A 14,443-nucleotide genomic window follows, 5' to 3' on the forward strand; every position below is an offset into this window, starting at 1 on the left:
GTGATGATCAGAGTGTGATTGTCTGAGGGTCAGCACCGCTGGAAGAAAGGCGATCGCGTTTCGGATTCAGCATCAGGGAAGCCGGGGTGACCTCAGCCGATGCTGGTGCCGTGATGCGCTGGGGGAAGAAGGTGCCGCTGGGATGACTTGAAGTGATGGAATCCGACAAGGTGGAGATGATGGGTGGAGAGCGCGCAGAAGGAAGCAAGGCATCTCCAGTTGTCTGCATGGTGTGGCGCCCAGTTTCCTGCCAAGGAATGTTGAAAATTCCAAACGGCTGCCTAGCCCCGCCCGTCCTCTCTTTCCGGTCCGCACCTCCCCGACACCCCATCGCCCAGTTCCAGGCAGGGGGCTCACGCACTGTCCTTCTCTCTCCCTCCCAGGCCGCATCTTGGACCTGAAGACCGGCACGGTCAAGAAGGAAGGGCAGCAGTCATCCATGCGCATGTGCATGGGCTCTCGGCGCTCCTTCATCTGCAGGATGAGGTGTGTGGGGCGCCTGTACAGGCTGTGCCGGGCGGGGGCCCCTGCTGCACCCTCACCGTCTGGAGCCCCTGCAGTCCTGCCAAGGTCACGATTGGTGACTTGGTTCCCCCGTCCGCGTGGTGACAGCCCCTTCTTGGAATCAGCCTGTCACCATGCACATCCCTTGCCCTGTGTCCTCTCTATCCCATTCCACTTGTTTCCCACCGTTTCCCCCAATTCCCCAGATTCGCATCTGCTCACCCCCTGTACCTCCAATCCATTCCCCTCCTCCCAGGGTCCGTGTTTTGTACTAAGACCTACTGATTCCATATGGATCCTTGTATTTCTTGGGGGGCAGTGCCAACATCCTTAGTTGGCTTCTATCTAGGGAGTGAACTGTTGGTTTCAGTGTGAGTATTTGGGCCCCATGAATATATGTCCTTGCTCTGGGGATGGAGGCTTTTGTTTCTGCATCGTTGAACTTCTCTGACATCTACTGGACGAGTCTGCTGCTTTATACATCACTGTTGCATCACTGCAGGAGTGACTGCACTTTACAGTGGTCAGGGTCTTCAGCCATGTCCCCAACAAAGACACAGCTGGGATCTCAAATCCCCAAGCATATGACAGTTCGTCCCTGTGGTTGGTCCCAGAGGGATACGTAGGGGGTGCAGGACAGGTAGCCAATCTGCCTAGGCTGTGGCATTTAGCAGGCAGTGACGTGAGGCAATGCCCTCGACTCATTCAGTTATTTGGTTGGTCAGCACATTCCTACAGATGCTCCCCTGTGTGGGACACCTTTCAAGATGTCCTTCAAGGGACTGAGGTTTCAATCAAAGCAGACTCAGTCCCCAGCCACACAGGACCACATCTTAAATGGGGATGATATGTAGTAGACAAAAGGACAAAATAAACTTGGGACATTCAGATGAGGGTACAGGCTATGGAAGGAAATAAACTTCAGAAGGAGGAGAAGGCAGTAGGCACGAAGAATTGACATGTTATTTAGGGAGGGGAGGGGGCTCATGAATCAGGTGATGTCAGAATAGAAACCTGGAGAAGGTGAGGTACAGAAACACCTGGGCAAAGACAGTACCAGACAGAGGGGAGAGCCAGGGCCAAGGCTGCGAGTCAGGGGCGTGCTTGTCACACTCAGGGCACAGTACGATTTCTGTCTTGGGAGCAGAAGGAGTGAGGAGCGAGGGAGCAATGCTCAGAGGTGAGACCAAGAGGTGGTGGATGGTGCGTCAGATGCGCCTGATGAGACTGCCGCCTGTGCTGTGAGGCCTGGAGGATCCCTGGAGCTGGATCCTCAGCGCATAGTGTGCCACCTGCTGTTAGAGGCTTGCTCTGGCTTCGTGTGCCAAAGCAGCCTGCAGGGAAAAAGAATAGAGTCCTAACTCAGGTGAGAGACATGGAGCTGGGAATGGTGGTAAAAGACACCACTTCACAGACAGAGAAGGGGGTTGAGAGATGTCCCTGGCACCTGGAAAATGTATGTCTACTCCAAGGGAAGAGTGGAGTTACTGTCAGTTAAGATGGGAACAGTCCCTTCAGACAGCTAGAGATGAGGGGCAGACAGTTGGCTCAATGATTCTGGAATTCAAGGGAGAGGACCAGGCAGAAGGTCAGGACCTGGGGCCTTTCTGAGGTCAGATGGATGGGATCTGAAGCCTGGAGACTGGGATACGTGATCACCTGGGACGAGAGTGAAGCTAGATAAGACCTAGGAGGTCGGTGCGCAGGACACTCCCACACAGGAAGGCAAGCAGGGACTCAGCAAAGGACACAGGAGGAATGGCTAGGCAGGTAGGAGGGGAGCAAGAGAAGGTGAAGGGCGTTTGTGGAAGGACCAGCGACCCTCTGCCCAGTGCCGCTGATGCGTGCTGAGTGTGAGTCTGAGAGTCCATTGTAGGTGGTGGAGCTGAGGCTGGAGACAGGAGAGAGGAGCTGAATAGAAACCCTCCCTGCTGTGCCAAGTCCATTATGATTGATCCTCAGTGTCTCCTATACCTCTGACAGGTCCCTGGGCCCCAGCGATACTCTGAGTCTCAGACCAGGCATGGTTCAACCACACCCTGTCGCCACTGTCACCCACAAGTGGGAGCAGCCAGTTCAGTGTGTGCTGTATTCTGAGAAGTTCCAAACAGTAGTTGCTTTAAAAGTGTATGCTTGCCGTAATTCAAAGTGACTTTTTGAAGCAAGTAGGAGAAATTTGTTTATTTGAAATATGCATATATATATATATATATAGAGAGAGAGAGAGAGAGAGAGACAGAGAAAGAGAGAGAGAGAGCATTTATCCACTTGTTCATTCCCCAAATGTATGGAGTCCGGAGCTCTATCCAGGTCTCCCACATGGGTTCAGGGACCCAAGTACCTGGGCCCATCTTCTGCTGCCTTCCCAGGGGTATTATCAGGGAGTTGGATTGGAAACAGAGCAGCTGGGACTCAAACTTGCTCTCATATGGAATGTCAGTGTCACAGGCAGTGGCTTAACCGATTGCCCCACAATGCCAGCCCCATAGCTGTGTAATTTAAACAGAATCTGTTCACATACAGATTGCTTAACCAAGGTGGCCTGTTTAGAGGGCATCCAGCATCATTGACCCCTTGCTGGGCCCTTGGAGCTGACAATATTTTTGTTCCTTTGTGTGGCCTCAAGGGCTGTACAAATAGCTGGCTTTGGTTCTGAGCATCTACTGTCCCTGCTGAACAAGTGGCACACTTATAAGAGACACAGAGGGAACCCCCTCCCCATCCCACCCTCAGCCTTAGCCATAAGGTGGTATTGGAGTGACAGAACAACACATGAGTGACTCAGAGACTGAGGACTGGGAGTCCCTGCATTGGTGTCTACCCAGGGACAGAAGGTCAGAGCAGGGTCCATCCTGCAGTGCTGTGATGAACATAGGAAATGCCCATCCCAGCTTGGTGGGAGTACTCACAGTTGCCCCATCCAAGCAATTCCCTTATTAGCTGACTGCTTGGCAGCCTCCTCAGGTCCCCTTTCAGCAGAAGCCAGTCTCCCTGACCCATCAACCAAAGGTGTGCTGTGCCTTTCCTGTCTCAGTACCCCACAGGGGAAACCGCTCCAGGTTGCTTTCTGAAATGCCAGACCCACACTACCTGGAGGTGGGTGGTACTGCCTCCAAATGCAATGGATTGGATGCAATTGGCCAACCCAGAAACAGAGCCATGCTGCTATTCCTGGACAATAGCAACATCATAGAGTGATCCTGCTGGGAAAACCATGCCAGTGCTGCCACTCTCCAAAGTCTAGGAATGTAACTGGGATCCTCTCCCTGCTCTGTTGACAAGCAGGCTGCTTGGGATGTTGCTCATTGGGTAGCTGGGAGACACAGTTACATGAGGAGAGGGTGTTTAGCAAGCAGCAGCCAGAGCCCAGCCACAGTGCAGACTTGGCACATTCAGTGCCAGGATTCTCAGAGTGTCATTGGCATGGGGGATAGCAGAAGTCCCAGGACACAGTGGGCACAGTGTGTCCCCAAGAGGGACCCACAGCAAGACTTATTCCGGAACCGGTGAATCCCTCATCTCATTTGCCAACTTCCAGCTGTGCGAGGACCTTACAGCGGCATGCAGGGAGAATTTCCCTCAGCTGGGATGCCACTGTCAGGGATGCTGCTGCCCAACAGCTGGCAACATCTGCTTCCACTTGCTGTCTCCACTCAGCCCTGCAGAGGCATGGCCCCTTCTCACCTCTGTCCTCTGATTCTTGAGAGTCACCCCTCTCCTTTCCCCAGCCCCGCTGAAATGCTCTGTGGGTCAGAACCTGGCCAGGTGCCTGTTAGAATCTTACAGTCTGGGAGTCTCCAGCTTGGGGGTATGCATTACAAAGTGGGTCACACACTCCTTCCTTCAGAGGCAGCTTTGGCACCGAAGAGACAGGCTATGGGTGTGCTTGCTCTGCTTGCTGCTATCGTTTGTGCATCTGGACCACGGGTTGGGGTCTTCACTCATTCTGCTCCACTGGTTCCATCCCAGGTGTGGAAATGCTCCTTTGGACCACCTGCCCCTGAACAGAATCACTACCATGAGGAAGCGGTTCAGGTCAGTGTCTCCTGCTGTGCGCTTGTGGGAGAGGCTGTGGACTAGCCCTATCTTGTACACAGGGTGAAATGAGATGCGGGGCAGGGGGGATTAGGTAGAATTTACTTGAGACTCACATACCATGTGGGAGGAGGGAAAACAGGATGGCAAAAGTCAAGTCTTTAAACCACAAAGACAAACAGGGAACCCAGTAGCTTCCGTGCTAAAGGAGCCATCTGCAGCCTTGCCTCAATCCCATGGCATGAAAACATTCCCACAGCTGTTCTCACTTTAGGAATGGCCTTGGTCCGGTGAAAGAAGGAGAGGCCCAGTATGCCGTGGTCCACTGCACAGGATACATCAAGGCCTGGCCGCCTGCAGGTAAGCAGACCTGTGCCCCGTATGGCAAAGGCAATGAAGGCTACTGACGTCTGACCGCAGCATCCTATTAGAAATGTCCTCCACTGTTTTTGCTTCCATGGGAGTTAGAACATAAGCGTCTCAATGACTGGAGAATCTTCTGCAAGGCCAATGTGACCCTTTGAAATGATAGTTGTGCCTAGGTCAGCAGAGAAACGGCAAAGGAAACCACAATGAGATGTCTCACACTCCTGGGATGGTTTCACTAGGCAACAGGTATATTTCATGTTGCTGGTGGGAATGGGAAGTGGTGTAACCACCTTGGGAAGCAGTAATTACTATGCAGCCACAGGACTCAGCAGTTTTTCTCTCTTAAATGTGTATCTGAAAAAGTTGAAATCATCGATCTACAAAGAATGGCATAGATGCATTGTTCATAATGGCCAAAAAGAAGAAGCAACTCAAATTACACCATAAATAGATAAAAGTGTTGTATATCCTTGCAAAGGAATAGGATTCATCCATAAAGAGTAACAAAGTATTAATGCAATACAGATGAACCCTGAGAATGTTATAGTAAATTTAAAAAGTCACTCACAAAAGGCCACATGGTATACACTTTCATTTGCAAGGGATCTTCAGCATAGGGAAACCTATCAAGCCAGAGAGTAGGTTTGTGTTTCCAGGTGCAAAAGCAAAGAATGGGGAGTGACTACTGGGTCATCCTGTGGGTACAATAATGGGTTCACTGTTTTATTTCCGGGTGACAAGGGAGCTACATAATTAGATTAGTGATTGTAGTTGCACAACCCTATAAGCCCAGAGAAAAACACTAAGTTATACACACTAAGTGGCTAATTTGTGCTATGTGAATTAGATCTCAATAAATCTGAATACATACAAGGTGAAGTAATGAGTGTATGCTTTATGGCTTAGAACACGTTGTGTCTTCACAAACACAAAAATGTTGTCCCATTGTCAATTTAATGTCCGTGTATACTCCACTATTGATGTATGGCCTATTGCTTAAATACCAATCACATTCAATTGATTGGTAATGTTGTTTAAAGGCCACTGAGTGTGTGTGTGTGTGTGTGTGTGTGTGTGTGTGTGTGTGTGTGTGTGTGTGTGTGTGTGTTGGACGAATCAATCACTTTAAAAGAGAAGTGTTGGCATTTCCAACTGTAACACTGGCTTGGCTTACTTCTTGTAGTTGCATTGGATTTTACCCCCATGTATTTTGGTGCTGTTCTTGTTTGGTGTATATGTTAAGGATTGCTGTGTCTTAGAAAACTATGGTTTATTTTTTCCATGCTTTTAACCCAAATCGGTCTTCATATTTAAATGCCTTTGTGCTGGGTACCATTTAGTTGGGTCTAGTATTTTAATCCATTGTCTTTTAATTGGTGTGTTTACCACTGTTTGCATTTAGCATGATTATTGATACAGTGTGATTCACAGCTGCCATGTTTGTTCTTCTTTATGATTGTTATTTATTTCTTCCTCTCCTTTTTTGCCTTCTCTAGTTTTCATTGAGCACTTGACATGATTTTGCTTTCTTTCCTCTCTTAACATATCAACTCTATTTCTTTCAGATATTTTCACTGTTTGCATATACAGTTACAACCAATATAAACTCATGTATGAATACTGCATGGATCGTGCAAGGGTCTAAAAGAACAGCCCTTTTATCTCTTTATATACCTTATCATGTTATACCCCCTTTTTTTCCACTTATCTGTATACTATCATGACCCAACGTTTGGTAAATATTACTTATTCTTTGGCTTGTTACTGCTCATGAAGAATAAAAATAGGGCAGGCACTTGGCATTGTAAATACACATCACTCAGAATGTGTGCATCCCATTTCAGAAATGCCTTATTTCACTCCCCATCCCAGCTTCCTGCTGATGCACACCCTGGGAGGTAGCAGGTGATGGCTCCACTGTCAGGGTCCCTGTCACCCATGTGAGAGACAGATTGTGTTTCCAGCTGTGGGGCCTTGAGCTGGCCCAATCCTGGGCACTCTGGGTGTTTCAGGAGTGAGCAAGAGAATGGGAGATCCCTCTCTCGCTCGCTCTCTCACACACACACACACACACACACACACACACACACACACTCTCTCTCCTTTCCCCTGTGCTTTCAAATAAAAAGAAATTCATAAATATTTTTTAAAAGAATCGTACAAACAAAAGACCGCGTGTCACCCTCATTATTCCTTTTCTGACACTATTCTTTCTTTATGTATGTCTGAGTTTCTAACATAACAGTTCCTACTTCGGGAAGAACTTAAAGATTTCCTGTAGGTGATGAGTTCTATGTTTATTTCGACGAGAAAAATTTCTATTTGCCCTTCACCTTTGAAGGATAATGTCGCTGGAGATGGCAGTTCTAGATTGGCAACAACAGCATGTTTTGCTGCTGTCTTCCTGACTAGGATCTTTGAAAATTTTGCACTAAGAGAATCTTATCTTTGACTTCCATTTTGTTTTTCCACAAGCTTTTTCAATAACACTTATCTTACTGAGAGTTGGGGTATGTTTCATATTTGTCACTACACATGTCAGAGGCTATGCATTTCTCTCATGTTTCCCCAAAAGTCCCCCCTTACAAGGAGCAGCCCTCTGAATGTCACCTACATTACTGTAGATGGTATGACGATGATAAGTGGGGACGGTGAGTCTTTTGTAGTCTGGAGATTCAGAGTCTCTCCCTGGGTCTGCTTTGGGGCTGTGACTTTCACAGGTGTTTCTTAGCTCCCTCACCCAGTAGGCAGGAGTGGGCTAGGATGGAGTAACTGCCCTCTCTTTTTTCCTGGGGGGAGGGAAGGCTCCAGCCAAGCCTTTCTTTATTGGAGGACGCCCTTTGTTGGAGAATGCTGCGGGCATCTTTTATAGTCTTTTAAAGTTGTGGAGTTATCTTAACAGTGGAGCTACAGGCCTTCGCTATCACATGAGAAATGGGAAAAGGCACGCTCAATGTCCTTGTGCAGGAGGAAGGAGCAAGGAGGCTGAGGTGCGGGGTGCCAGCCGGCAGTGGCGTCCAGAGTGGGCAGACAACTGAGGAGAGCTGGGTGACCACAAAGTCTGGAGTGTGCAGTGCCTCTTGGGCACCAGTCTGCAATGCTGGCTCTGGAAGCTGTGTCTCACATGGTAGGGCTGGAGGAGCCAGGGTTGTTGAACTTGGAGAAAGTGAGACATGATGCCTGTCCTCAAGTATTTGAGGGGGTGTCATCTGCGGGTGGCTCCAGAAGGCCCAACGGGGGCCAACAGAGGAAAGTTTCCAGGAGGCCAAGTTGAACTCAGCAGGGAAGAAATGAGCAGAGGGTATGAACAGGCTGTGAAAGAATGTATATACGGGTTCACTAATCACTGGGAGAAATGCAGCTCGCTCTTCATCAGACTTGTGGATGTACCCTCTGCTTCCTATCAAATGGCACGAAACAGGAAAGGCAAAATCCATAGTGTTAAAGAGAAGAGTAGATGCTTTTATGTTTGCTCGTGGGAATGTACATGAATACAAATCTTCTGTTGGAGTAATTTGGCAGTGAGCTAAATGCCTTAAAATGCACATTCCTTAAGATACAGGAAATGCACTTTGAGGAATTTATTCCAAGGAATTCATCAGAAATGTGTATATGTTTAAGCATTATTTATGGTGGTGATAGCTTGGGACATCTGTGTGATACAGTAAAGGATAGCCATTCAACAGGCATGTTTTCAAAGGATGTTTCAGAACCAAGCCAACTGCTGAGAAGTCAAGCCAAGTATTGAAAAGAATGGTAGGCCCGAAGCATGGCCCCCCAACCCTCTTCTAAGGTCATAGAATTGGAGCACCTTGGAACAACACCACACCATGATCCCAATTTTATTTTCAAGTTACAAACAACTGAAGTACGTCTATAAGTTGAGAAGTTATGCAAAGAATATCAACCACTGTGAAGTTGTTGGGTGCTTGTGTCTTTTCTCCTTATTCTCCATGTTTGCAAGAGACACTGACATTCTCAAAGAATCAGTTGAAGTTTTCCAAAGCAGCCGTCTAGCAGATTGGACTATGTGATTGGCCATTTAGAGGCTGTATCTTTTGGGTACTTACTTGAGCTGGTCTTGTTTCCGTTGGAGGCAGAGGTTCTGGAAGATGAGGCTGTCCCAGTACAAGAGGAACATTGTGCCTCCGTGTCTCCACCTCCTCCCATTGTTGCTGTGGCTGTTGGTACCCCATAACTTGAAGAGTGACCACACACAGCATTATTCTGTGCTCTTTGTTTAGATCCTTCAGGAACAAAGGAGGTGCTTGATTCATCTTCTTATCCAGGGCATGGCTCAGAAGTGACCTGGAGTAGCATTTGCGTTTTATGAATCCTGAGTGTAGGAATGAATGGAAAGATGGAGGGATAGAAGGATGAATGAAGGAGTGGAGGGATGGAGGGTGGACAAACCAAAGGGAGGAAGGGAGGAGTAGGTTCTTGCTTAGACAAAAGAAAATAGTCACCCCAAGGAGATGAACATGAGAAAGAATCCCTGGCCAGAGTTTCCAAAGGAGTTTATAGAGTCCACTTTCCCGGAAATCTTGTGAGATGACAGAGACGGTCATCCATCCTAGATGAGGTGGCTGAGATGAAGTCATGGCCCTCTTAGCCTAGTCTAAGGTCACACTGGAAATGCCACAACACTTGATGACTGAATGGTGCCTTGTAACTGAACTGTGCTCCCACTGGCAAACCACGCTCCTTCACGGTAAACAATGACTTTGCTAGGAAGTGTGTGGGTGAGCTCCCAGGTGGCTAAACCGATCCAAAGGCAACCGCAAGCATTTTAAAGGTGAGTAGTAGAGTCGATTGTGGGGCAGATGAGCACTTTATGGTCCCCCTGCTGTAGGTGTGCTGTGCATCAATCTGCTAGCTGAGCACTTGATGTTCTTCCTGTACCTCTGACTCCACATTGGCTGTAAATGTCAAGATGTGTGCTGTTGTGTGAAAGAAGTTCTTTCTGCTCTGCAGTAGTCTTCCCCATTCGTCTCACAACGTTTTACACTGCACAAATGTCCTTCACCGGGCTTATAAGAAGGAGTAGGCAGTTAGCGTGGTAGATAAGATGCTTGTGCCCATATCAGACTGGCTGGGTTTGAGTCCCAGCTCCTGTGACAACAGTTTTCTGCTCATGTAGTCCCCAGGGAGGCAACAGATGATGGCCAGATAATTGGATTGCTGCCCAGTGAGTGGGAGAACTAATTGAGTTCCTCGTTTCTGGCCTTGACCCTGGCTCTGTCAGAACTGTTGCAAGCAATTGGAAACAGAACCAGTGATTGGAAGCTGTCTCAAGAAAAATGTGGAAAATGGAATGAAAAAGATAAGTTTATTTTGGTGCCAAAAAAATTTTGAAGTCCATGCATACCAGGATTCCTCTAAAAGATTATGAAAAAACTACGTATGCATTTCAAAAATGCTAGCACTGCCAAAATCAACATAGCTTTAGTTCCATTTTCAACAAACTTTCTGAAATACCATGATATAGATTTCGCCTGAAATGTTTGGGAGAAGGCAGAATCTCAAAGACGGCTCCGTTATCTAATCCTTCAGTGGCTTGGTGTGTCAGCATCCACCCATCGCCATTCCATCTTTACAGTGTTGAGGGTGTGTTCAGAATCTAAAGGACACCTTGGAATTCTGCAGACAGGGCCTGCTTCCACCCTGTGGTCATCACCCCAGCACCTTGCATTTTTCAGGTGGACATCAGCGGTGAGCCAGAGGTCATTTCCAAAAGAGAGGCCTCCTTTTCCAGTAGCCGACCCCAGGTCTCTTTGCACACTACAATCCATGGAAAATGTGTGGGTGATGGTCATGTGTCTGCAGGTCTGACCCTGAGCTGCTGACCTCCCTCTGGGATCATCCAAATCAGGGCTGGGAGAAGGGAGGGGGGCTCTGGTTGGCACCCAGTGTGTTTTCTTAAGGGGTGAAATGATGCTTTTCTTCATTGAGCTGTAGGTTGTCAGTAAGCCCTGGCCACAGCATGCCTGGGACCTGAGGTTATTTTGGGGTTTTGGCCAGAACTGCTGAGGTCCTGCCAGGACTGTCACTTCTTCGGACAACTCAGCCCTGCCATGAGCTCATCCATAGCAGCCTACCCTCTTGCTGTGTGCTTGTTGAACTTCACATTCATGTTTCTCCAAAAGCTTGCTCTTCTTTGTGATGGCCACCAAATAACTGAGCCATGGCTGGATCCCTTCTGGCTCTTGCCCTCAAGACACCCTGCCTTGTCCATGTTGCCTGTCCATTCGGTGTATTTCCAAGGCCATGGCAAAGTGTACCAGCTACCTGTTGCCAGGCAGGACAAAGTACTCTTCCAGGTCTTTCTGTCAATACCCACAGGCACGTTTGCTGGGTCTTGAGTGATTGCTTCTGACCACACTCTTGTCCTGAAAGGTGCAATGAAGTAGACAGGCAGTCACTGCAGATCATTGCAAAGCTATGGGTCAGAGGTCATTCCAGAGGCACCTATCAGGGATACCCACATGCATGTGGGAGGGGAAAGGCATTGTAGGAGTGTCATAGCCAGTGTCTTCCTCCTGCACTCTGTACAGGCAGCCAGAGTGACACTGAGCAGAAACATGGATGCCCTTGAGAAGTAGGAAGTCGTTAGTTGAGTGATGTGTGCAAAGGCACGGGAGCCTTTCTAGAACTCACTGTGTGCCAGGCTCAGCTGAAGCCTCTGATGTCATCATGATGGCTATCTCCTGATTGTCAATCCCATTCTGCAACTGGAACACCGAGGGTTAAGCCTGCAAAGCCAGTGACCCCCACGGACCATGGGCAGGTGGAGTTGCAGCGAGGCCTCCTTTGCTAATCCAGAGGGCTTGGATCCTCCTAGCATTCTGGTGGTGCAGAGGGAGAGCATAAGCGGAGGGCAGGGATGGGTGATGACTGGGACAAAAAAGGCTCCAGGTGGGGTGGCCCCAGACAAGGACCACTGCCCCTGGGTGGGGAAGCTGGGGTTCGACCCCAGAAAGTCTTGTTCCAGAGGCAGCCTAAACAGCTTGGTTCCCCACCTCCCACCATCCCTGCCTTCTGATGCAGTAGCAATCTGAAGCCTTAGATCCAAGTTTATATGGCAGATCTTCAGTTGTTGCTGTTCTGTATCATTATCCATCTTCTATCTATTTATCTATCTTTTTTAAATCACTTATTTTATTTAAAAAGAAGGGAGATGGAAACAGCAGTATCTTCCATTCATTGGCTGACTGTTTAAATGCCTGCCACTTCCGGAAATGGACCACACCGAAGAATTCCATCTGAGTCTCCCACCTGGCTGGCAGGGAACCAAGGGCTTGAGGTATCAACTGCTGCCTCTCAGAGTGTGCCTTAGTGGGAAGCTGGGATTGGGACTGGAGCATGGACCCAAACTCAAGTGCTCAAATACAGGCTAGCCTATCTTAACCACAGTGAGAGATGCCACCTCTCTCTCTGTCTCTCACACACATACACATACGCATCCATCTATTGGTACCTATCTTTCAAGACACTGGTTCTCCATCTGCAGTAAATTCCATGACCACCTTCCCTACAGTGGGCCAGATGCTAAGCTGGCCTGGCTGGCTTCCTTGCTCAGCCCTCCTCTGCTCTACTCCAAGCCGCCTCCACTAGTTCACCCATTTCTCAGGGCCAGGACAATGCTTTCATCTCTTCCGAAAAGGAGTAGCAGGTGCTGGCCTGCCTGGTTCACTGCAAGCTTCTGAAGAAGTTGCCTGGTGAGGGTTGGGGGCTGTGGATCTCTTTCTCCAAGCTCTGTGGACCCTATCTTGATGTGTTGAGAAGCTGACACTGCCGAAAAATCTGGGTCCAGCCTGCATTTCTCTTTTCTAGGTGTCAGCCTGTGTTTCTTTACGGCCATGACATTTGCAGATCATTTTCTTTTCTTTGTCCTTGGAATTCAAAATGTCTGCTCAGATATGTCAGGTGCAGGTCTGGTTGTGTTCATTTTGATTGGTGCTAGGTGAGCCATGTCAGTGTTCAGACTTAGGTCTTTCTTCCTTTTGGGGAAATTTGTCTGGGATTTGTCAGCTGCTGTGGTTCCCAACTGCTCTGACTTTGGGAAGCTCCATGTCCATTTTCTTTTCTTTTTATTTTTTAAGATTTATTTATTTTTATTGCAAAGTCAGATATATAGAGAGAGGAGGAGACACAGAGAAAATGATCATCCATCCGATGATTCACTCCCCAAGTGACCCCAACGACCAGAGCCAATCCAATCCAAAACCGGAGTCAGGAGCTTCTTCTGGGTCTCCCATGTGGGTGCAGGGTTCAGAAGGCTTTGGACCATCTTTGACTGCCTTCGCAGGTCACAAGCAGGGAGCTAGCTGGATGGGAAGCGGGGCTGCCGGGATTAGAACCGGTGCCCATATGGGATTCCAGGTGCATATAAGGTGAGGACTTGAGCTGCCAGGCTACCATGCTAGGCATTCCATGTCCTGTGACTGCTTAGATTTCTGTTCATCCCATTAATTTCTCAATCTGCATCTTCTCTTCAAGGTTGCCATCTATTTGCATATCACTGAGTTTGGCAAATATGCTTTTCCACAGAACCCAAATCCTTACTGAATTAAAGTGATTCTGCAATTCAGGCTCCATTTTTTTTCCCCATTTATTATTGACTTCCTTCATCCACTACTGAGAGTTGAGAATGGTTTTGTCATTGATCACATGGGTTCTGGAAAGATCTTTCCACTTGTGGCAAGGGCCAAAGTAGCACATTTGGTATTCTTGTAGTTCTACAGTTCCCCTGACCCAAGATCCCCTGGTCTGTTACTGTGGGTAGGAGAGGTGATGGAGGGGGAGGAGTAGTTGCCAGCAATCATGCTAGGAAATGCTGCCATCTGCCTCCATGAAGCTTCCTGGGGAAAGAAGCTGCTCTTGCCCTTAGATTCACTCCTGCTGTGTGCTAAAGTCATGCTCCAGGCTTGTAGGTCAGTCCTACTGGGGACCCTGCACACACTCCCTGGGTATCCTTCTCCCTCATACCAGGCATCTCCAGCAAGTTCAAGAGAAATGTGTATCATGGAAAATAAATTCATGGATTTCAAAAGACATTGGCACCAGAAATAAGCTGACCCTCTTGTTTCATTTTCCATGAACTTTTGGGAAACTCCCTTGTGCAGGGCTTTGGGATTTAGCCAGCTCGTTTGCCAGTCTGGCCTTGCCTGAACCTTGCATTGAGATGTCACCTCACAAGTGCTGGTCTTCCCTGGTTTCTAGGATTGGTAGGTGCTTCTTCGGATTCCAGACTTTTGTCATTCCCATCGTCATTTGGGAGGGATCAGTAAGATATACAAGTGGCTTCCATTTGTCATGTAAAGCACCAGTGGCACCTCAGAGCTCTGCGTCTTTAGGGTCAGCTGCAGGAACCCTGAGCATACTCACTTCATAAAGGCATTGCCCAAAGTATCTCCCAAGGTCAAGTCCATGGAAATACACGACAGTGAGACTGCCCCAGGGTCAGTGCCCACAGAGACCTTGCATTCTGCATTTCTGCCAAGTGAATCATTCTCCAAAGTCACATATTACATTC

At 48.3% G+C, this 14,443-nt stretch overlaps 1 protein-coding gene across 2 annotated transcripts in view; it reads left to right on the forward strand.

The window, feature by feature from the left end:
- ARNT2 (aryl hydrocarbon receptor nuclear translocator 2) overlaps positions 1-14,443 on the forward strand; it is a 120,304-nt gene that overhangs the window by 59,537 nt on the left and 46,324 nt on the right. For both annotated transcript variants that reach the window (XM_040968935.1, XM_040968936.1), the window contains exons 6-8: positions 384-486; positions 4,474-4,539; positions 4,814-4,899. In XM_040968935.1, coding sequence (XP_040824869.1) covers positions 384-486; positions 4,474-4,539; positions 4,814-4,899 — 255 coding nt within the window. The remainder of the gene's footprint in view (positions 1-383; positions 487-4,473; positions 4,540-4,813; positions 4,900-14,443) is intronic.

Source organism: Ochotona curzoniae, unplaced genomic scaffold (genome assembly GCF_017591425.1).
Source record: "Ochotona curzoniae isolate NIBS_2020 unplaced genomic scaffold, NIBS_Ocur_1.0 scaffold_4701, whole genome shotgun sequence".
Taxonomy (NCBI): domain Eukaryota; kingdom Metazoa; phylum Chordata; class Mammalia; order Lagomorpha; family Ochotonidae; genus Ochotona; species Ochotona curzoniae.